This window comes from Portunus trituberculatus, chromosome 30, assembly GCF_017591435.1.
Source record: "Portunus trituberculatus isolate SZX2019 chromosome 30, ASM1759143v1, whole genome shotgun sequence".
In the NCBI taxonomy this organism is placed as follows: Eukaryota; Metazoa; Arthropoda; class Malacostraca; order Decapoda; family Portunidae; genus Portunus; species Portunus trituberculatus.
The window spans coordinates 4,278,809-4,303,205 of NC_059284.1; the positions used below are offsets into that span (position 1 = coordinate 4,278,809).

A 24,397-nucleotide genomic window follows, 5' to 3' on the forward strand; every position below is an offset into this window, starting at 1 on the left:
GCGAGGCAGAGACGAATTTAAAGCATCAAGAAACTCGCCCAACATCCTGAATGAGACGTAGCCAGCAAGGAGACAGACAAACAATTCCGTGGTATTCACCCTCATTCACTCTAACCTTTCAACATCTCAGCGCTTCACACACCGGGACTAGGCAGGCAGATGAAGGAAATGATCTAACTGAAATTCCGTGATAATTGAGCCATGAAGCAAAACAGTGAATAGAGACACTGCGCTTCTGTATATCATGATTTGACGTATTAACTTCTCTCTCTCTCTCTCTCTCTCTCTCTCTGTGATAAAATAGTGAAGGAAATTGAAGCTACGATAAATAAAAACGTAAGGGACAGTGAGTTATAGTGGCGCCATCTGGAAACACAGTGCCAACCTCACTATATGGCCTACCTTCCAACCCCATCACCTCTCTCTCTCTCTCTCTCTCTCTCTCTCTCTCTCTCTCTCTCTCTCTCTCTCTCTCTCTCTCTCTCTCTCTCTCTCTCTCTCTCTCTCTCTCTCTCTCTCTCAAAATAATGCCTTCCACCAGCCAAGGACACAGAAGCCGCACCTCCCCGTCTCAAAACTGTACATATCCAAAACATGTCTTCATTCCACTCATCACTCTCACGAACTGCCCTTTGGAAAGTAAGAGTTTTTTAGCGCCTCTTTAGTCTGACCGTCCCTTCCTGGAAAAAACACGAAGAAAACGAAAAAAAAAACCAAGGAGAGAATAGTAGACAGATAGACAGGAAGAGAGGAAGACTATGGAAAGAGAGAGAAGAATGAAAAAAAAGTGAAAACGAAAGAAAAACAAGACGAGGAAGAAGAGACAGAGGAGGTGGACAGGAAGCGATAAGTAAGAGAGAAGGAAGAAGGATGGATGCTGAGATGCAGTTAAGGAGGAAGAGAGAAGCAGGTAAGCAGCGGGAGTAAGTGAGGGGGGAATGAGGGGGAGTAGTGGATGGAGGGATGGAGTGGCTGACTGGCTGACTGGAGGTAAAGGAGGGAGACAGGTAAGGAAGGAGGGGCAGAGGGAGGAGAGATGAGGCCCAGTAGACGGCCGGCAGTCACCATGAAGACACTACTGCTCTCACTCCTCCTCCCAGTCCTCCAAGGTAAGTCACATCTGGCCAAAGTGACTACAGGTGACTCCAGGCCAGGGCAGGTGTTGTGTACTAGGAAAGGTAGTGCTATTCGTGTATAAAACGTGTATTTTGTTGTAGTTTGGGAAGTGTGTGTGTGTGTGTGTGTGTGTGTGTGTGTGTGTGTGTGTGTGTGTGTGTGTGTGTGTGTGTGTGTGTGTGTGTGTGTGTGTGTGTGTGTGTGTGTGTGTGTGTGTGTGTGTGTGTGTGTGTGTGTGTGTCTGTGTGTAAAGATGTGGAATTTATGGATTTAATTAAAGGATTATGGATTTAAACAGCTAAGATTACGTGTGTGTGTGTGTGTGTGTGTGTGTGTGTGTGTGTGTGTGTGTGTGTGTGTGTGTGTGTGTGTGTGTGTGTGTGTGTGTGTGTGTGTGTGTGTGTGTGTGTGTGTGTGTGTGTGTGTGTGTGTGTGTGTGTGTGTGTGTGTGTCACGTTCCCTTTTGTCTCATGTTCCACTGCCACCACCTTCACTATCACCGTCACCGCACCATGAATCACTTTCACTCCTGTGTGTCACTTCGTTAAGCATATGCTCTCTCTCTCTCTCTCTCTCTCTCTCTCTCTCTCTCTCTCTCTCTCTCTCTCTCTAACAAACTCCAGATTTTTACTTCCACTCTCACTTCACAACTCTCTCTCTCTCTCTCTCTCTCTCAAACACAGAGAACCGCAAGTTTCCACAATTGGGGCCACAGAATGTCACACACACACACACACACACACACACACACACACACACACACACACACACACACACACACACACACACACACACACACACACACACAGTCCAGTTCTGCAGGAGTTGAGGTCACTTGTCGGCCATCTTGCCACGCTCTTCCCAAAATACGTGTGTGTGTGTGTGTGTGTGTGTGTGTGTGTGTGTGTTTACTTCACTGACTTTATCTTGTATTTCATAATCAGAGAGAGAGAGAGAGAGAGAGAGAGAGAGAGAGAGAGAGAGAGAGAGAGAGAGAGAGAGAGAGAGAGAGAATGGGGGAGGTGCGAGTCGAAGGACACCAACAAGCACCTAACGGATGCCGTACACACGCGCAAGCGCACGTACACACTCACTCACACACACACACACACACACACACACACACACACAAGGAAAGGGTATATGGAAGGTCATAAAATCAAGATATTTGGAGGAGAAGGAGGAGGAGGAGGAGGAGGAGGAGGAGGAGGAGGGGAAGAAAGAGGAGAAAGAGAAGAAGTAGGAGGGGAGAAGAAAAACAAAGAGGAGAACGAGGAAAAAGAAAAAGAAAAGAACGAGGAGGAGGAACAGAAGGCTGAGAGAGAGAGAGAGAGAGAGAGAGAGAGAGAGAGAGAGAGAGAGAGAGAGAGACGTGTTGTGCAAGAGAACCGGATTTTCAATAACATGCTGAGGCGCCAGCACTCAGGAGCTCAGCATTAGAGGACCTCGCTACGTGGGCGGCGTTAGGGGGGCTGGATGTGCTAATCAACGCCCACCACGCCCGCAAAGACACGGAGAGATTCGAGGGAGGATGGATATGGATGCTGGGAAGAAGAAGAAGTAGTAGTAGTAGTAGTAGTAGTAGTAGTAGGAGGAGGAGGAGGAGGAGGAGGAGGAGGAGGAGGAGGAGGAGGAGGAGGAGGAGGAGGAGGAGGAGATAATTAAGACGTAGAGGAAAGTTCAAAGAAAGACTAACATAAAGAAATTTACCTCAAACGACCCTAAATAATCCTGGAAATCCTGTAACGAACACTGAACACTCTAACAACCACTGGAAATACTGTAACGACCCCTGAAGATACTGTTACGACCACTGGACATACTTTAACCACCACGACATACTGTAACAACCACTAAGACACACTAACAACCACTAAAGATACTGTTACGACTAGTAGACACTTTAACAACCACGAGACACTGTAACAACCACTCAAGAGACACTAACAACCACTCAAGAGACATTAACAACTACTGGACACACTAACCTAACCACCAAACACTCACAACCATTGAAGATACTGTAACTACCACGAGATACTGTAACTGTTATGGTGGTGGCTTCAGATCAATCAACACAGCGCTATACACGTATTTCTCATGGTCATTTATGCGTTGTAAGAAATGGTGACAAATATATATATTTTTATTTTTTCTCTCGTAATATTTGGTATTGTTTTCTTTTCTTTTCTCTGTTTTTGCGCACGATAGAAAATACTGGAAGCTGGGGAGGTGAAGGAAAGTCTCTCTCTCTCTCTCTCTCTGGAAATTGTGGAATGCGGGAGATTGAATTATTTATCTTCCAAGAACGTTCAACTCTTACCTCATCAAAAAGGAAAATATAAAGACAACCAATCTTAAAAAAATTAAAAAAAGAAAGAATAATAATGACGATAACAACAACAACAACAACAACAACAACAACAACATAGAATAAACAAAATATCGTCTCTGGAAATCGGTTCATGACAGAGATGAAATGAGAGAGAGAAAAGAAAAAGAAAGATACACGACACAATGATACTCTCTCTCTCTCTCTCTCTCTCTTGGTATTATGAAGCCACACGATGTAACACTTTGAATGCAGCGATAATAATAATAATAATGAAAATAATAAGAAGAAAAGAACCTGAAAGTCGTCAGCCAGCCCAACCCAAGCAAGGCCAGTCCCGTCAAGTAGGTTCTCAATACTGACTCTCTCTCTCTCTCTCTCTCTCTCTCTCTCTCTGACTGTTTTCCTATCTTATTCAATCATTTAGTGAGAAGAAAATTGAAAACAGAAAGAAAGGTGTTATTGTAAAGTATTAATAACTACGGATTATTCTCTCTCTCTCTCTCTCTCTCTCTCTCTCTCTCTCTGGTGTTATTGCAAAGTATAATTAACTAGGATCATTTTCTTTTTAACTCTCTTCTACAGCAAACCTTCAAATTTTCTTCCAACATTCACTGCTCACCGTTCCCCACCTTACACATTCAGTTGGAGCAGATTAATGATAAAAAAGTGTTATTGCAAAGGACGGAGAACTACTTATTATTTATTTTTCTTTTTTTAATTCCTTCAACAACACACATTTATATTATTCTCATCTTGTTCTGTCTATAAACACGTTTCTCTTGCCGTTTCCTACCTTATGCAATCTGTCGTTGATCAAAACACTGTGTACAAAAATAGATAGAACTCTGAAAAAACGGCTAACTAAATCTCTCTCTCTCTCTCTCTCTCTCTAATTTTCCTCCAGTACCTGTCCTTCGCATATGTTTGTTTCATGTTAAAGGGACACTGGCATGTTCCGACCTCCTCCTTTGTTGTCTACTTTTGCAACGATAAAGCCATCTCTCTCTCTCTCTCTCTCTCTCTCTCTCTCTCTCTCTCTCACATTATCTCTACGATGTGGTGGCTGGCTAGTGTTGTTAATGTGGCTGGGGTGACTATCTCTCTCTCTCTCTCTCTCTCTCTCTCTCTCTGGCTGGCTGGCTGGCTGGCTAGTGTTGTTAATGTGGCTGGGGGTGAGAGTTCATGGTCTAGAAATGAAGGAGCCAACACTTGCTTCTCCTATTTGCTTGGTGGTCAGTGTTGCGTTGAGTTACATCGGTGTTTACATGAACGCCTCGACTCGCTTATTGGTTTGCTTGCTTATTGGACACTCCTGCTTTCGTTTGGGTCTGAAAGTGAAGGGTTCGATTCTCTTCCTTGCTTGTTCTCTTATGAGTTAAGGAATGATTTTAATCCCCTTCAGTATTGGGACGCATTTTTATGACTAATTTTGGGTGTGATTAGACGGTTATATTTACATTACAGTTTATGAAGGTCAGAAGATTAATGGTACACAATCTTCACTATTTCAATCCCCACATAAGTTTCTGAAGCTGTATAGAATCACCAAATAGTAATCAAAATGAATATGGAAATGCGAGTTTGGGAATCATTAGAACATTTTATTGACATTAGGAAGAGTCTATGGAGGTCAGAAGATTGATAGCCAGAGTCTTCACTATGTCAATCCCCCACATAAGTTTCTGAAGCTGTATAAAATCATCAAATAGTAAGCAGAATGAATATGAAAACGCGTCATGGCAGCTCGAGTGGGTTAAGTGGGAAAGTGTTAGATTAAACTCTCATTTGTATTTTGTTTATTCTGTCAGTGATTGCTTTTGTTTGGATCTATAAATGAACGCTTGAACACTCTTATTTGTTGGCCTGTTTTTGTGTGTTGGGTAAATCTTGCTTTTATTCAGACCTCAGAATTGAACACGTTTGCTTCCTTGTCCTCGTTAGCTAATGGGTAAATCTTGCTTTAATTCAAATCTCTCAGTAAAAAATTGAACACGTTTGCTTCCTCGTCCTTGTTAGTTAATGGATAACTCTTCCTTTAATTCAGATCTCTCAGTAAAGAATTGAACACGTTTGCTTCCTCGTCCTTGTTAGTTAATGGATAACTCTTCCTTTAATTCAGATCTCTAAGTAAAGAATTGAACACGTTTGCTTCCTCGTCCTTGTTAGCTAATGGATAAATCTTGCTTTTCGTTACATTAATTAAAGAAGAATCGAATACTGTTATTTTCTTTTCTCATTGAACCCATCTCGTGTTTTTAGTTAGATCTATACGTAAAGAATCCATTAGTTACTCACTTGTTCTGTTTGCTTTTCGTTATATCTATTTAAGGAGAATCGAATAGTATTTAACTGTTTTATTATTTTTAATTGGACATCTCGTTTTTTAGTTAAATGTATATGTAAAGAATTTGCGCTTTATTTTTTTGCTTCTTTGGCACACGTAGCTTTTAGTTAAATGTATACCTAAAAGTCCATTATTTATTCCTTTGTTTTCTTTGCTTTTCGTTACATTCATAAAGGATCAGACACTTTTATACATTTCTTTTTCTTTCTTTTTTCTTCTTCATTGACACATCTCGTTTTTAGTTAACTGTACACATAAAAAGTCCATTATTTATTCCATTGTTTTCTTTGCTTTTAGTTACGTTCATAAATAAAGGATTAGACACTTTTATACATTTCTTTCTTTCTTTCTTTTTTTTTTTTCCTTCTTCTTTGACACATCTCGTTTTTAGTTAACTGTACACATAAAAAGTCCATTATTTATTCCACTGTTCTCTTTACTTTTCGTTCTTTATAAATGAAGGATCAAACTCTCTTACGGTTCTTCTGTTTGCTCTCTGAACACTCTCTGGACATTCCTTTCTTGCCAAACGTACATTCTAACCCCTTACTGGTTCCACTTTTTCTTCCCCTTCTCCTTCTCCCTCTCTCTCTCTCTCTCTACTCCTTGTCCTAATTCCTGATATTCTTACATTTACTCACATCCCTGTCACTTCCTTGCATTCCTCACCTAACCCCAATTCTAATATTTATTGGTTCGACTTTTACAATTTACTCGGCAACCAGTCCTTCAGTTTCCGATCTAATCTTTGTCCTAAATTTGGTTATTACATCTTCTCTTGCCGTGTTTAATTCTCTAGCATTTTTCATCTAACCTCAATTTGAATCCTTACTTGTTCTTTTTCTTATGTTTCTTTTGTATTTATTTTTCGTTTTACTTCTTGTCTTATCTAAGTTGAAATGTTGTATACTTGTGCATTAATAACTTCACTTCTTATCTTTACTTACATTGTTTCTCGTTTAGCAATCTTTCTTGTCACTCTCGTATTCCTTACATATATTATACTTCCTTTATTTCTCGTTTATCAATCTTTCTTGTTCTAATATGTGTTCAAATGTTCTCACTGTCTCTCATTCGCATTGCTAACATTCATTATACTTTCCTTGTCTCTCGTTTATCAATTTTTCGTTCTACTTCTTGCCCTAGTCTGTTGAAATATTCTCACTGGTTTGTCTCTCGTATTCTTAACAAATACTTTCCTTGTTTCTACTTTCTCGTTAATTATATATATAGTCTTTCGTTCTATTTCTTGTCATAGTCTGTTAAAATTTTCCCACATCTGTCACTCCTCTCCCATTTCCATACAATATACTAGTCACTGGTTAATCAATCCTGGCACACCCTACATCCTAGTCTGTCTACTCTAAAGTGTCTCCTGGGTTCGAAACGTATTGTAGCTTATTGAGTATATAATTGATTCTATGTGAATAATACTTGTTTTCTGTTGAGCAGCACACTTATGGATAGACGACAATTTTCCTCAAGATCTGACAGCCACAGATTCCCTGGGATACCACTCAGATCAAGACCCAGGAGCCATTTTAGAGTCCTTGGCAAGCACACACATCCAAAAAATCAACCTCTAGATTCCCCTGTTCCTGAATCATTAGCACGTTTTAGCCTTGTCAAATTCCTGTTCTTGCTCTTACTTATTTACAAGGCAGTCCAACTCGTAAGCCAGTACACCAAGACTAGACTCTTCCTGAACGACTCATTAGGAAGAGAGATTACTACTACTTGTCTTCCTCTTCAGCCCTGTCTCCCTTCCTCTCTAGCTGTCCTTGAGTCCCGCAAAAAAAAAAAAGACCAGATGAGGGTTGAGTATAGTGTGGCGGGGCAGGTGACGTTCTGACCTATTCTGCCTCTCACTGGGCACTCTTATGCATCCAGTCTCACCTTAACTCGAAACTCGTGATTTTAGCTACATACGATTGGAGAATTTGATCTGAACACGTGTACAAGATCCTTTAAAGTATCTACAGCAGAGAAAACGTCAATATGAACAGGTGCAAGAGCTATGTTCAGAATTCTTTAAAGTATCTGCAGCAAAGAAAATGAGATGAAAGGAGCAGATTATTTATTTACTCTATAATATGATGTTTGATAAATATGCCTGGAGGCTTTGATTTCAGCACGTACAAGAATTCTTTAGAGTATCTGCAGTAAAGACAAGGAGATGAAAGAAGTAGATAATTCAATTACTCTATGTGATTTTAGTTAAATACGACTGGAAACTTTGATTTGAACAAGTGCAGAGGCAATGTACAGAATCCTTTAGAGCGTCTGTTGCAAAGGAAAGGAAATGAAACGAGCAGATTACTCTATTTGATTTTTAGCTTCGCAGGACTAGAAACTGTGATTTGAACACGTGCAAGACCAAGGTACGAGGTCTTTTACAGTCTGCAGCAAAGAAAAGGAAATGAAAGGAGTAAATCATTCAATTACTCTTTGATTTTAGCTTCGCAGAACTAGAAACTTCAATTTGAACATGTGAAAGAATCTGTTAGACTCTGTAGGAAGAGACGGACATGAAAGGAGTAAATGAATCAATTACTCTATATGATTTTAGCTTCACAGAACTGGAAACTCATGCTGGCAGTTCCTCACCTGCTGTAATGGAAAGGGAAAGGCTAATACTACCACCATGAACATAAAAGCCCACTACAGTCTTATTCATTTACTCTATACGATTTTAGCCTCACAGAACTATACAGAAACTCATGCTGGTAGTTCCTCTAAGGCTGTGATGGAAAAGGAAAAGGCCGGCTTACTCTTACCACCACGAACCCCAAAAAACAAACAGTAAATTTCTCTGAAGCACAACCTCGCATTCTTGGGAAACTCATCTCTAAGCTAAGCAGAAGACAAGCAGTTTGCCTTCCTCCTCCCTTCACCAAACCACTCATGACTAAAAAGACGATACTGGATATTCTTCGCGCCAATCACGGTGAGCTTCTGCCTCTCCTCGGCTTCCCATTGGTCAAGAAACGAGCACGAGGGATAGAAGGGAAAGAGGAGGAAATATTTACCTCAGAGGATGGAAGGAGGCAAAGCACGAAAGAAACTGGAAAATGTTAAAATGTTGAGAAGGAAGACGTGAAGATTAAGGATGCAAGGAACAACAACAAGCCAACGAAAGAGAGGGAGAAGGAGGAAAGGGAAAGAAGGGAAAGAGAAGAAAATATTTATCTCAGAGGATGGTAGAAGGCAAAAACACGAGAGAAACTGGAAAATGTTAAAATGTTGAGAGGGAAGACGTGAAGATTAAGGAGGCAAGGAACAACAACAAGCCAACGAAAGAGAGAGAGGAGGAGGAAAGGGAAAGAAGGTAACGGTGAATTTGAAAGGATAGTATAAGTTATGCAAATGATGAATAGAAAGGAATGTTGAACTATTGAGAAGGAAGAGATGAGGACTGAGGAAGCGAGAAACAACTTACGATAAAAGAAAAGAGAGAGAGAAAGAAGTGAATAATAAATAAAAGAGAATATAAAACCCAATACTAAACTACTCAGAATGGAAGACAGAAGAAATAAATAAAGAAAAAAAAAACGAAAAAGAAGGAAAGAAGAGAACAATAAACGTACGAAGAGAGAAAAACAATAAATAAATAAATAACATGGAGAGAAAGAAGGAAAAGACTAAACAAGGAGCAATAAAATAAAAGAAATAGCAAAAAAGGAAAAGGAAAGGAAACGATAAATCTAAGACAATAAAAGAGGCAATAAAGGAAAGAAAAAAAAATAAATAAAGGAAGAGAGAAGAATTACAGAAACACGAAACAAACACAATAAACAAAAGAGAAGGAAAGAATAAGATAAACGTGAAAGAGAGAAGAGAGAGAGAGAGAGAGAGAGAGAGAGAGAGAGAGAGAGAGAGAGAGAGAGAGAGAGAGAGAGAGAGAGAGAGAGAGAGAGAGAGAGAGAGAGAGAGAGAGAGAGAGAGAGAGAGAATGCTGAAGTGATGAGACGGGAAAAGAGGAGAATAAAATGAGAATGGAGGATGAAAAAGTAAAGAAAGAAGATAGAAGAAAGACAAGATAAATGTGAGAGGATAGAAGGAGGAAAGGAAGAGGAGGAAAGAGGGAAAAAGAATGCTGAGGGGTAAGAGAGAAGGGTCAAAGGGAGGAATGGAGGAAAGGAGGGAAGGAGAGAAGGGTCAGGAAGGGTGAAGGATAGATGGAAGGGAAAGGAAGGGAATAAAAGAGGGAAGAAGGAAGGAGAAAGTCTTTATTGCTTGTTCCTTTCCTCGTGTGTGTGTGTGTGTGTGTGTGTGTGTGTGTGTGTGTGTTTCACTGTTTGATCTGCTGCAGTCTCTGACGAGACAGCCAGACGTTACCCTACGGAACGAGCTCAGAGCTCATTATTTCCGATCTTCGGATAGGCCTGAGACCAGGCACACGCCACACACCGGGACAACAAGGTCACAACTCCTCGATTTACATCCCGTACCTACTCACTGCTAGGTGAACAGGGGCTACACGTGAAAGGAGACACACCCAAATATCTCCACCCGGCCGGGGAATCGAACCCCGGTCCTCTGGCTTGTGAAGCCAGCGCTCTAACCACTGAGCTACAGGGCGTGTGTGTGTGTGTGTGTGTGTGTGTGTGTGTGTGTGTGTGTGTGTTTCCTTTCCTTTCTCTTCATTCTTCAGTAGTCCAGAGAGAGAGAGAGAGAGAGAGAGAGAGAGAGAGAGAGAGAGAGAGAGAGAGAGAGAGAGAGAGATTGACTTACCCTCGACACACACACACACACACACACACACACACACACACACACACACACACACACACACACACACACATTGAGAATCCAGTTTATCAAGAGCAGAAATTAACTTTATTTCTGTATTTATTTTTCTTTCTTTTTTTTCTCTCGAGTGGAGGTACCTTTAAAAGTATTGTGGGTGACCTTGAGGAGGAGGAGGAGGAGGAGGAGGAGGAGGAGGAGGAGGAGGAGGAGGAGGAGGAGGAGGAGGAGGAGATAGTGAGGAAATTTTAATGGTGAAGTCTTTAGGTTATGTTAAATCTCTCTCTCTCTCTCTCTCTCTCTCTCTCTCTCTCTCTCTCTCTCTCTCTCTCGTACATCACCCACTCTATCTTTCCCCTTTCTCTCCCTTCTTTATGCCCCCTTTCCCTTCTCCACCCATCCCCCTCCCCTCAGCCTTCCCTTCCCTTTCCCCCTCCTCCTTCCCCCTCCCTCTCATGACTCCAAAACCCCGTCCTGCAGGGAAGAGTGAAAGTAAAAGTGAAGTTGGCGAGAAAGTTAATAAGATTTTACTCCTGACACTCTCCTCCTCCTTCTCCTCCTCCTCCTCCTCCTCTTCCTCTTCTTTTTCCTCCTTCTCCTCCTCAAGTGAAAGTACCTCCATACTATTAACCCTTCCTTGTCCTCGTCCTTCTCTCTCTCTCTCTCTCTCTCTCTTGTCGAAATGTCACACGAAATTCATGCCAAAAGAGAGAGAGAGAGAGAGAGAGAGAGAGAGAGAGAGAGAGAGAGAGAGAGAGAGAGAGAGAGAGAGAGAGAGAGAGAGAGAGAGAGAGAGAGTGTGTGTGTGTGTGTGTGTGTGTGTGTGTGTGTGTGTGTGTGTGTGTGTGTGTGTGTGTGTGTGTGTGTGTGTGTGTGTGTTTTTTCGCTCCTCTAATCTCAAAACTTCACTTACTGTACTCTCTCTCTCTCTCTCTCTCTCTCTCTCTCTCTCTCTCTCTCTCTCTCTCTCAAAGCACCAACACTGACGAAGGAACCTGAGGGCAAAAATGTCACAGTTTCCCTTCAAATTCTCTCCTACCTACCCTGGAGTTAATACTGTCTGGCTCTCGCAGTCCCTCCTAACCTGTTCCCAGTTACGAAAGTGAAAACTGGTCCCTTCTCCTCCTCCTCCTCTGTGTCAGGCCGCCCCTTCGCTCCCTCCAGCAGTAGTAACAGTAGTGCCGCGGTTAAGCCCAGGAAGAAAAACGGGAAGAAGAAAATGTAAGGTCGTGTCCTACTACGTGTTTTCTGCGGCCCACGTTTTTTTTTTTTTTTTTTCTCCGTCTTGTGTCAGGTCCCCGTTTTTTGTTGTCCTTCGGTGGTGGTGGTGGTGGTGGTGTATGAAGGAAAGGGAAGGGAAAGAGAGTAGGTCATTTAGATTGGTGAGGTATAAAATCGAGACTCCTATTTAGAGAGAGAGAGAGAGAGAGAGAGAGAGAGAGAGAGAGAGAGAGTAACAGTGTGTACACACAGGTGATAAAATGTCAGTGTCCACCAGCCTGTCATCCACCTGACAGTGACAGTGCCTACAGGAGTGGGGGAAAACAGTATGCCTGATGACAGTGACAGTGAAACACAGTGACGTGGGATGTGCGTGTGCCTGACATGACAGTGCTGATTAGTGGCGAGGGAGGTGCGCAGCTGACAGTGACAGTGTTATGACTCCCTCGCTCACAATGCCGTCCCCGGGAGCAGCTTTAGAATGAGCGTCACATGCCAGTGCACGCTCTTAGCTCACGAACTCAGCTCCGACTGTAAACATACTTATGTGTAAAATATGTATGTTATGTGCATTAAGTTTAAATGAGAGAGAGAGAGAGAGAGAGAGAGAGAGAGAGAGAGAGAGAGAGAGAGAGAGAGAGAGCCATATTCTGAAACATTTCCACGCTGCACCTTCACTATTTTCAAAGAGCTCTAGTTGAAGTGACACGGGTTTTTAAGGGTTTCTGTAATTCTGGTGACAGGCTAACAAGTTTTCTACATCATTAACAGGACAAATACTCTTTTTAAAGGCTCTAGTTGAAGTGACACGGGTTTTTAAGGGTGTTTCTGTGGTTCTAGTGACATGCTAACAAGTTTTCTATATTATTAACATGAAAAATACTCTTTAGAACTTAGCTAATCACCTCTGTAGTCTTTAAAAATAGTCGCGAGAGAGAGAGAGAGAGAGAGAGAGAGAGACCTTCGTTTCACACCCCATCTTACCAGGAAAACACGGTGAAGCGCCTGTCCCCCAAGGCTACATGTTAGGTCCAATCCTGTTTCCCTGTGTGAGTGTGCTGGCGTCCTCCACACCTGCCCTCTACCTGCCCTCTGCCGCCCAACCCTTTAACCTCCACCACAACCTTTAGCCCAACCCAGCCTACCATGAGTCACCTCCACCCCCAACCTCTAGCCCAACCTTCACTCAGACTCCTCCAGCCCAATTCGCCCAAAATGTTGTAGCCCAATTCTAGCCCAACATTCCCACCAGCTGAATCAAGAGGGAAAAGAAACGAGTAGGTTTACATGTGGCAGTCCCTATGCTATGTGAGCCATATTCAGAACCGCTTCCCTCTCTCACTGCGACCATTTTCAAAGGCCATAGAGACGATTAGCCCAGTTCTAAAGAGTATTTGTCATGCTGATAATGCAAAAATCTAGTTAACATGTCACTACAATCACAGAAACACATGTCATTTCAACTAGACCCTTTTGAAAAGAATGTTTGTCTTGTTAATAAAGCAAAAAACTTGTTAACCTGTCACTAGAATCACAGAAACACCATTAACAACACGTCATTTCAACTAGACCCCTTTGAAAAGTGTTTGTCCTGTTGATAATGCAGAAAACTTGTTAACATGTCACTAGAATTACAGAAACACCATTAAAAACACGTTACTTCAACTAGACCCCTTTGAAAAGAGTGAAGGTGCTGTGAGGCGTGGAAGTGTTTCAGAATACGAGCCAACATATACCCTCTTATGACCTTTACCTATTCAAACAAGTATTTACAGAAAGAGGGTTATTAATACTGGCTTAAATGAGAAAAAAAATAGTAGAGGTGGTCATGGGAAGGCATATCTTGGCTATTAATCTTATCTACCAATCTGCAAATCTTCTCTTGGTTCCTTAATGACATTTCATCTGACCTAAGCTATAGTGACCTTACCTGACCTGACTAATAAGTGTGTGTGTGTGTGTGTGTTCATTTTAGTTACCTGAGTTTGTCTAGTTTTGAGTGGTACAGTGAAAGAGATTAGGAGAGGAATAAAAGAAGGGAGAGAGTAGAGTTCATCTCTCTCTCTCTCTCTCTCTCTCTCTCTCAGCAGATGGAAGATAGGCAGTGAAAGTCTAGTCTTCTATTTATTTCCATTTATCATCTTCACCTCGACTTTTCTACTACCAAGACGGGAAGAACTAAAATCAATCAATCAATAAATAAATAAACAAACAAAATAATAAAAAATGATAATTAACCATGAAAATGTAAATAAACAAATTCTTCACACACACACACACACACACACACACGAGCAGGAAATGACCCCAGGTACTACATATTGCATGTGTGGCATTGTATGAGTGAGCAGGAAGAGAGAGAGAGAGAGAGAGAGAGAGAGAGAGAGAGAGAGAGAGAGAGAGAGTAGTAGTAGTAGTAGCAACATCAGTAGCAGTAGCAGTAGCAGCAGCAATAGTAGTAGTAGTAGTAGTAGTAGTAGTAGTAGTAGTAGTAGTAGTAGTAGTAGTAGTAGCAGTAGCAGCAGCAGTAGTAGTAGTGGTGGTGGTGGTGGTGGTGGTGGTTCAGCCTTGGTATATTACTTTAGGGTCAGTGTGTAAGTCAATAAGTCAACATTTTTTTTCTGAAGCTAACCTTACACGTGATGGGAGGAAATTAAAAGTCGCCAGGTAACTTCCCCATTCTCTCTCTCTCTCTCTCTCTCTCTCTCTCTCTCAAGGTACAGTATGAAAATTGTGTACTATGTGAGAGAGAAAGAGAGAGAGAGAGAGAGAGAGAGAGAGAGAGAGAGAGAGAGAGAGAACATTTTAGCTTTAATGTAACACCTCTCTCTCTCTCTCTCTCTCTCTCTCTCTCTCTCTCCATACCAGAGACAGAAACTGGTAGGATATGCTAATTCAACATCACAAGACTTTATAAACCTGTTCTCAATTCTCCAGAGTAGAGAGAGAGAGAGAGAGAGAGAGAGAGAGAGAGAGAGAGAGAGAGAGAGAGAGAGAGAGAGAGAGAGAGAGAGAGAGAGAGAGAGAGAGAGAGAGAGAGCATGTGTTACCTATTATTCCTCCATGCTCCATTTACTCCTCCTTCCCCTCCATTTCCTTATTCTCCACTTCCCCCTTCATTCTTCACCTTGACCATAAATATCCGCTATATAATTATCCCTCAAGGTAAAATGAAGACGTCTGTGTAGAAAAAAATAGCAGACTAACATAAGGAGGGGATTGTAAATAAAAAAAAAACATATCTCAAAGTGTATAGCTATGATTTTTCTTCATCTTTTCATCTCATTCGTTTTTGTTTTGTTTTTTTCATTTTCTTTCTCTGTTCATCATTTTTTTGTTTTCTCTCTTCTTATTTACTCAGTGTTACAATTATTTTCTTTCTTTTTTCTGAATGTCAAGTTTTTATCTTCGTATCTTCTTTGATTCATTTTTTTTCTTTCTCTTTTCATCATTTTTTTGTTTTCTCTTCTTATTTACTCAGTGTTACAAGTATTTTCTTTTTTTTCTGATTTTCAAGTTGTTTTTATCTTCATGTCTTCTTTTCTGTTTCATTTTTTTCTTTCGCCTTTGATTTTTTTAGTTTCTCTCATAATTTACTCATTTTTACAAGTATTTTCTTTTCTTTCAGATTTTTAGTTGTTTTTAGCTTTGTATCTGCTTATATGTTTCTTTTTTTGCCCTTTTCTTTCTCTTTTTATAATTTTTTAGTTTATCTCTTCTCATTTACTCAATTTCACAAGTATTTTCTTTTTCTTCCTAACTTGTAAGCTCTTTCTATCTTTATATCCTCTATAAGCATCAACTGTTTATTTATCTATTTATTTATCTATTATTATCTTGGTAGTGTTTCAAGAAAGGCACCACAGAGATCCAGTATTATAATGGATGTTTTCTTTCCTTCCCTCAGTACACACAGTGAACAACGAATTTGTGTGTCCGAAGCAAGAGGGTCAGTTCGCCAGTGAGGAGAACTGCAGAATATTCTATCAGGTGTGTACAGCTTAACACCTTCAGTACCGTGACATGTTTCCCTATTCATTCTGGATTCTATTAGGTGATTTTATATAACTTCAGAAACTTACGTGGGGATTAAAATAGTGAAGACTCTCGCCATTAAACTTCTGACTACTGTAAACCTCTCCTAATGTAAATAAAATCATCTAATCATAGCCAAAACTAAAGGTAAAAAGGTGTCCCAGTACTGAAGAGCTTAATACTTTCCTAGTTAACCTTTTCAGTACTGGGATGCATTTTTATCATGAGTTTTGGGTATGATTAGATGATTTCGTTTACATTAGAAAGGGTCTATGGAGGTCAGAGGACAATTGGTCACAGTCTTCACTACTCCAATTCTCACATAAGTTTCTGAAGCTGTATAAAATCACCAAATAGTAAGCAGAATGAATATGAAAACATGTCATGGTACTGAAGGGATTAACTCTAAGCTAATCACAAAGAAATATATCCATCATACTATCAACTCATTTCCTTTACTTTTACTTTGTACTTTTCATAATGTCTTCACACTATGATGTCTTTGAAATAACCTATAATTTTATGCTCTTATGGATGTACTGCTAAGTTATGTATTGCAACTATATAGTGATTTTATACAGCTTCAGAAACTTAAGAGGGGCTTGAAATAGTGAAGACTCTGGCTATTAATCTCCTACCTCCATAAACCCTTCCTAATATAAATAAAATCATCTAATCATACCCAAAACTCAAGATAAAAAAATGTGTCACGGCACTGAAGGGGTTAATGTCATCTATTGTAGCTATTGTCCAGTATCTGTCCTACTTTTAATGCTAACTGTTGTCAGCACTGTATCAGTCATAATGCCATGTATTGCTTAATTTGACCTGCTAACGCCCTCTACTGCCTGGTGTTTGCAGTGTGTGGGCGGCCACCCATACCTCCAGCGGTGTGCAGAGGGCTCCCTGTACGATGGGTTGACACACGAGTGTAAGAGTCGCTTTGACGAGAACCTACGATGTGGACCCCAGCCTGAAGGTGTGTGTGTGTGTGTGTGTGTGTTCACTTATTTTTCAAAACTATAACTTACATGTCAACTACTTAAAGAATGAATAAATACTATGTATAAAAGTCAGCAGAAATAACCCCTATCTAAAACAATCTCCAATAATTGCCACCTATAAACTGTCTAATCTTCCTTCAAAGCTCCCTAAAGACTCAGGTAAGAGCAAATTACACACTACGACTCTCAACATCTGCTCTTCACCACAGCTCCACCACCGGAGGAGAAGGTGGCTGACCCATACGCAGCGGTGCCATGTGACCCCATACAGTGCACCCTGCCTTACTGCTACTGCTCAGAGGATGGTTTTGATATCCCCGGTGGCCTCAATGCAAACCAGGTAAACACGGATGCTATTTATGTTTTTAGCTTAGTCTTTTGTAATGTAAGGAGAAACTGGCCAAGGACAACAGAAAAAAAAAGGCCCACTTAATTGCCAGTCCCCTTGCAGGTCAAAGGGTCAGCCAAAATAAAGGGACAAATGTATTGAAACCTCCCTCTTGAAAGAAGTCAGGTCATAGAAAGATGGAAATACAGAAGCAGGTAGGGTGTTCCAGAGTTTACCAGAGAAAGGTTAAAATTTCATGTTTCATTAAGACACTTTGGGTTTATCAAGGGCATAATATTGTAGTAAATGTTATCTATGCATTCACATCAAGGCAGAACATGGACAGGTAGTATAAATGTAATGATGCAAGCACTCAGATTAAATCATACTCAATGAAATGTAGGCCACTTTTTTCACTCCTTCTATCACAGCGGAGTATGGTGGCAAGTGTGTGTGTGTGTGTGTGTGTGTGTGTGTGTGTGTGTGTGTGTGTGTGTGTGTGTGTGTGTGTGTGTGTGTGTGTGTGTGCACTGTAACAGGTCGTAGTCATGTACAAAGGTCAATGGTCAAGAGAATTATTAGGTCACACAAAAAGAAAACCAGGTTGACACATTAAAGCCAGTCACCTGAGGGAACACAAACAGGTGCGATCAAATCATTAAAAGGTCACTGAATACCTTTCTTTAATCTTTTACCTCCTCAATATCTCAACACCTGATTCAACCTCTACCATTATCTTTCCCATAACCTCGACTCACGTCTGTCAGTTGTCCCTCTGTTTCAGGCCACACAAACAGAACTCTTCATTCTCTCTCTCTCTCTCTCTCTCTCTCTCTCTCTCTCTCTCTCTCTCTCTCTCTCTCTCTCTCTCTCTCTCTCTCTCCATCTGACCTGCCTTCTTTCATCATTTCTAGGCTGTCACCAAAATACTTATCTTTCTACCTACTTCTTTGTTTATGCTGCCTTCTACCTTCTTTCACCACCTTTAAGCAGCTATCAATTCATCTCTCCATCTTTTTTTTCCATCTAACCTGCTTTCTATTACAACTTAACCCGATGTAATCTGACCCAACTCGACCTTATCTCTCTCAGGTGCCACAGATGATCATGCTGACCTTTGATGGAGCAGTGAACGACCTGAACTTTGAAACCTACAGCAACATCTTCCTCAGCAATCGCACCAACCCCAATGGCTGCCCTATCCGAGGCACCTTCTTTGTCTCCCACGAGTACACCAACTACCATCAGGTGGAGGACTTATACAGCAGAGGCCACGAGATTGCCGTTGGCTCCGTCAGGTTGGTACTGGGTGTTGCTTTACTGGGTGTTTGTTGGCAAAATGTTATGATTTAGTTTATCAATCTATCAATCTCATTTTTAACAATTTAGTATTTGCTTCGAACAAAAATTATGAAATACCATCATTTTCATTAAATTTGACGAGTGTTGCTTTACCACAGTTTGTTGGCTAAGTGTTATGATTTAAGTTTATTCTAGTTTATCAATCTATCAATCTCATTTAAACAATTTCGTATTGCTCGGAATACATATCATTAACCCCTTCAGTACCGGGACACATTTCTACCTTGAGTTTTGAGCATGATTTAACAATTTATTAACATTAGGAAGGGTCTATGGGGAGTCAAAAGATTAATGGCCAGAGTCTTCATTGTTTTTAGTTCCCACACAAGTTTCTGAGGCTGTATACAATCAATAAACAATAAGCAGAATGAATATGGAAATGTGTCATGGTACTGAGGGGGTTAACACATCATGAAACACCATCATTTTTATTAGATTTGAGAGATGAATGTGAGTTTCTCTGCAACTTTTTTGTTTTCTTCCTCAGCCGCCGTGCCGGTCTAGAGGATGAAGGGGAGGACTCCTGGATCGGAGAGATGGTGACAATGCGAGAAATTCTTACTAAATTTGCCGGAGTGCGCACTGAGGATCTGAAGGGACAGCGAGGACCTCACCTCAAGCCTGGCAGGGAGGCTCAATATGAGGTGTGCACATGTACATGATGAGTTGACATGAAATTGTTGGGTAAAAACTCTCCCTTTCTCTTCTTTTTCAACATCTTTCATCCTTTCTTTTCCCTTCTTTATAATGTATACAAGTTTGAATGGTCTTAACATCATCCCCATTATCACACAAGCCTCTCCCTCTCCCTCCTCCAGGTGCTCAGTGCCTATGGGTTCACCTGGGACTCTACCATCAACAACCCTCCCACAACACGCCCAGTTTGGCCCTACTCCCTGGAATACAAGATGCCCCATGAGTGCCGAGCTGGTTCCTGCCCCACACGATCCTTCCCCGGTAAGCACTGTGTGGCGTTTTTGCTCTGTGGGTCGGGTGCTGAGATGCAGTACAGGTAACTCTTGATTTACGCGAGTTTAATTTACGCGTTTTTGTTAATACGCGACCAAAAAAATATTAAATTTATGCGATCAGTTTGCTTATACACGATTTGGACCACATCCCACATCCCCCTATTATCTATTGTTACAACTTTATTTTACGCGAATTTTGAAATATGCAATGCCTCTTGGAATGCATCTATCGTGTAAATTGAGAGTTCCTGTACTTGACTCAAGGTACACGGGTTGCAAATTTAATTCTAGGTCTGTATTTTGAAACGTTCCCATTGGTTACAACAAATTTCCTTACTTAAACAAATTTGCCTAGTTACACACCCCTACAGGTTACAAGACACGTTCCCTAAACACAAAAATTGCAATACATTTCCTTAGCTTTTTTATACTGTTTTCTCTCATGGTGACTCTTTGGAAGACCCACAGAGATGATTTTTCAGATTTACATGAGTGTCTTTATTCCTGGAGATGATGCAGAATTCGTACCCTTTATCTTTAAAGTCACAAAAGCACTCTGAACATGTAAATCTCTTGGGGCATTTTAACTGGATAACAACTGCACTGTATAACTCAACTCTGTGCAACATTCCACACAGACAGTAACTCCACTACGGTACACACAACACCTCAGCAACAAAATGAAGCACCTAGCAACCCTGACACAGCCTCTCTACATATCTTCCCCTTCAGGAGTGTGGGAACTGCCTATGAACTCCCACTTCAAGGACACCAGTTTCCAGGGAGGCTTCTGCCCTTACCTGGACCAGTGCAACTTCAGCTACCAGAATGAAGCCGAGGTCCTTGAGTGGCTCATCTTGGACTTTGAGCGCCACTACACCACCAACAGGTAGACTCTGATCCATGTCTTCCTCCAGTACCATGCCACGTTTTCATATTAATTTTGGTTACTATTTGGTGATTTGATACAGCTTCAGAAACTTATGTGGGGATCAAAATAGTGAAGTCTCGGGCCATTTATCTTTTGACCTCCATAGACCCTTCCTAATGCACATCAAATTGTCTAATCATACTCCAAAAATCATGGTAAAAATGCATTTCAGTATTGAAGGGATTAAGTGAGAGAATTACATCCATGCTAAGCTATACTGATTAAGTCTACACTCTCTCTCCTGTATCTTTGTAATATGATATAGGTGCAATGTTTCCTAAGATATGATTTAATATAGCAATAGTAATCTGGTCCTCTCTCTCTCTCTCTCTCTCTCTCTGCTATGTGTCTTTGAGGTACATTAGTCATACTGTTCTCAGAATACAGCTGACACCTCCATCATATCAGCTCAGCAATGATTGACACTCTATTGCACATCTTTTATGTTTATGACCAATTAGTCTTAATATCCTTCAAATGCAGTCATGTCCCAGGATGTTAAATCTAATGCACTATATTTGAAGTACATCTATATATATTCATCTTTTTACACTGAGCTCTTGACATTTGTGTGTGAGCTTTTTTATAAGTGCCCCAATGCAGTTTAAAATCACATGACCCACTTATGTAAATAGTTGACGTCATCTGTGCTGTGTTAAAAAACTAATATGCATCACCAGACAGCACTAGATCACAGCACCACCTTGACATCATTCCCAATACTTTGTTGCCTTTACCAGCCTGTATGAGTGCACAGCAAGAGACAATAATGGCTGGTGGGATAAGAGCTCCGTATATCAACACCAGGAAATCTAGTTGAGGCCGACTTATCATAATGTCATGTTAATTCATCACCAGTACCGCCATTAATCCCTCTTGCCTCCCCAGGGCCCCTTACATCATGGCTCTCACTACAAACTGGTTCCAGACTAAGGTGCTTGAGGACGCCCTGCACGCCTTCATTGATCACACCATGCAGTAGTGAGTGTTGACTTGTGTGCTTACTCAGGCGCATTCACAACTTCACTATTACAGAAAGAATACACGAAACTCTGTATTTGCCTTAAGTTTTAGACTACGTAACATCTAAGTTTATAAAAGTAAAAGTTATTTCTTCATACTTTTTCACCAATATATGAGTAGAGATTTAAAAGAAAGTTAAAAGAAAAGACTTATGGACAGGATGGATTTTTTTTTTTTTTATATATATGGAATTCTTCATGACTATATTTATTTCTATTATTTTCTTATCTTTTTTACTTATGTATTTTGCTTGCTGTTGGTTAGTATGTTTCTTCCTCTTCTCTATTATTACGTACTTTATAATACTAAGCATACATTTATCTATACTGAATTTCTTCCCCTCTGAAATCTCTAATACTTCACAATCTGCGTCATTATCTTCATTAACAGATTTCAATAAGTTTGTCTGTAATACTTCCTTCTCACCCAAACATTTTCATTTCCTTTTCCTCTCAGTTTGAAAAGCAATGTTCCCTTAATCTGTTTGAGGAAGTCTTTCATACTGGCCATCAAGGGACAGTCTAATAAATATCTGTGCACTCTTACATGTTCATTAAAATTCAGTATGTTCAACATCATAATGAAGTCAGATTTTCCATGCTGTTAGTAATGATGTGTACTGCAACAATTTCGCTCAGTTGTACTTACACAGAGGAGGAGAAGTAAGGAGTGTGATGACTAACACTCCCTGCAGGCCTTTTGGTTCACCTGAGAAAGAAATACCACAAACATAATAGAGACTGCCAGTAACTCTCCCCAAAGATTCAGTAACTAAAAAGATTGATAATAATAACTAAAGATGATAAAAAGACCCTGTGATTTAATTTGGAACTCATTTTTGAGAAAATGACTAGCTACACATCGCATCCTCTCCCTATACCACAAAGTGTGATCCAGGGATGAATTTCTAAATTTTGATGACAAAACAATAACAAAAAGAAAACTTTCTTTGTACTTAAAATTCTTGTTTTTCCTAAAAAACAAAGTTTACACATTAAATATGCATCATCATGGCAATAAAATGAAATCTTCCAGTGCTAAGCACCTTTTTTCTCATATAATGATACATGAAAAAAAAAAACAAGATACTTGTATTGTGTAGAGATGCTTTGCCCAGCCCAGTAAGGACAACTGATTGAAAAAAGCACAGTACCACATCTACTTTGTTTACGACTGTTTTTTGCCCCCCACAGCGAGGACATCTACTATGTCACCATGACTGAGGCCCTGCAGTGGGTCACCACACCACAGCCCCTCAATGAATTGAACCGCTTCCAACCCTGGAACTGTGAGCAGAAGTTCTACCCAGACCCACCATGCCCAAAGGGAGAGTCATGCAAGCTGGGCCTCCTGCCCCTGTTTGACAACAGCACCAGTAGTCGTGGCGGCACCAGGTGAGACACAGCCAGCCTCCTGGTGTTTGGGATGTGAGACACTGCTTGTGGAACTTTTGACTTCTGGTGTGTGTGTGTGTAGCAAGGTGGATTAGTAATGACCGTGGCCTTCCTTCCACAGGTACATGGTGACCTGCAAAGGCTGCCCCAATGTGTATCCCTGGGTGTGGGATGCTACTGGTTTGGGACAGGACAAAGACACCTACGTGCTGAACCCAAACAGTCAACGTGATCCCATTACAGTATAGTTCCCCATGTTCTCCTCACCACTCCTTCCTTCATCCATGCATCACTGATTGGGAAGGAAACACTGTGACTTCTCCTCAATGCAAGTCACTTCGGCTAGATTTAAGATTTGAGTAAAGAGCTGTTAATACTTGACAAATACTCCTTTATTTACATCTATTACAGCAAATTTAATAAAGAAATCATTGTAAAAAAAACTGAAAACCTCTGAGTTTGAAGCACCCATTCTGAACATGACAACAAGCCAGTCAAGCAAGGAACCAGTGTGGCTGTTGATCTCGACTCAGCCCCACCTGATGCCTCCCTGCTGTCACTGATCCACCTCCTCACTGCAAGCCATTCACTGTCACTCACTCATGGTCAAGCGTCGCCTCCTGTGGCACTCTTAATGCCAGAACTGCCACAGATAATCTTCCGTGCACCATAAACCCAGTAGTAACTCAAACAATGAATCACCAGGTAATATGAAAAGCCAAATAAATATCAATCACAGCACACCACCAGATATAGCCTTCTAAATCACTCTTTTCCCAAATACATTTATACCTGACATGGTTACTTCTACTAATACAAGATTCATATCCATGCAGGTTAATAATAATATCAACAATAATAATACATAACAACATATTAGAATTTGTACCCTTCACAGTGATGGTGGTGACACATCAGTAGCACTGTCAGACACACAGGAAAAAAAAAAAAAAAAAAAAAACCTCAGCCAACACCACCACTCAGATGATGATGAAGAGCCAGCTTACCAGTGATTGCCAGGAGTTAGCCCCACTGCTGGTAATGTCTGACACCAATACTTATGCAGCACCACCCTAAATTACAGCACCAGCACACTCACACACACACACACTAATTCACACAGTGTCATGCAAACACACATACACACACACACACTAATCTACACAGAGGCCCTGCATCCAAGAATTAGGGGCAATACTCGTACAGTAAGTAGGAAAGAAGCCTCTACACACATAGTATATCTCGGCACTAGATGAAGGAAAAGACTAAGCGAGTCCCTTACTTAACAAACACACAAGCTCCTGAGCCTGGGTGAGAGCTAAACAGGACACTCTCTCTCGCCCGTCCCTCAGCTGCCGACTCCTTGCTGTAGAAGTTGTTCCACAGGTGCTCCTTGTACTGTTCCACCTTAGAATCCTCCACCAGTGCCACCATGCAGCCACCCCACCTGCCAACACCACCACCACCACCACAACATTAGCACCAGCAGGAAGGTCACACCATGAGAGGTGTCCCATTTCTAAAAATACTTCCAGACCAGGTTGCTAAATATAAAAATTCAACCATTTAGGTCTGAACACACTT

General features: G+C 40.9%; 2 protein-coding genes across 9 annotated transcripts in view; one reads left to right on the plus strand and one right to left on the minus strand.

Moving 5' to 3' along the window:
- Positions 1 to 24,397, minus strand: part of LOC123510812 (N-acetylgalactosamine kinase-like) — a 36,379-nt gene that overhangs the window by 7,389 nt on the left and 4,593 nt on the right. For 4 of the 8 annotated variants that reach the window (XM_045266200.1, XM_045266201.1, XM_045266199.1 and 1 more), the window contains exons 8-9: positions 24,096 to 24,260; positions 22,068 to 22,127 (exon numbers count right to left, since the gene is read on the minus strand). In XM_045266200.1, coding sequence (XP_045122135.1) covers positions 22,124 to 22,127; positions 24,096 to 24,260 — 169 coding nt within the window. In that variant the 3' untranslated portion in view covers positions 22,068 to 22,123. Of the gene's footprint in view, positions 1 to 22,067; positions 22,128 to 23,187; positions 24,261 to 24,397 lie in introns of those variants that run through there. The other 4 variants (XM_045266203.1, XM_045266204.1, XM_045266205.1 and 1 more) reach the window with 1 other exon arrangement.
- LOC123510813 (chitin deacetylase 1-like) lies at positions 1,012 to 23,263 on the plus strand. The gene is made up of 11 exons (XM_045266207.1): positions 1,012 to 1,109; positions 15,673 to 15,755; positions 16,662 to 16,779; positions 17,014 to 17,144; positions 18,225 to 18,430; positions 18,982 to 19,138; positions 19,313 to 19,451; positions 20,198 to 20,354; positions 21,285 to 21,377; positions 22,613 to 22,813; positions 22,935 to 23,263. Exons 1-11 carry the CDS (start codon positions 1,037 to 1,039, stop codon positions 23,059 to 23,061), a joined length of 1,485 nt encoding a protein of 494 aa, XP_045122142.1. The 5' UTR covers positions 1,012 to 1,036; the 3' UTR covers positions 23,062 to 23,263.

Bases quoted from the DNA above. Each gene is read 5' to 3' on its own strand.
- LOC123510813 (XM_045266207.1), top strand. From the start codon at position 1,037: ATGAGGCCCAGTAGACGGCCGGCAGTCACCATGAAGACACTACTGCTC. The intron at 17,145-18,224 runs GTAAACACGGAT...TATCTCTCTCAG, and splicing joins GTGGCCTCAATGCAAACCAG to GTGCCACAGATGATCATGCT. The intron at 19,139-19,312 runs GTGTGCACATGT...TCCCTCCTCCAG, and splicing joins GCAGGGAGGCTCAATATGAG to GTGCTCAGTGCCTATGGGTT.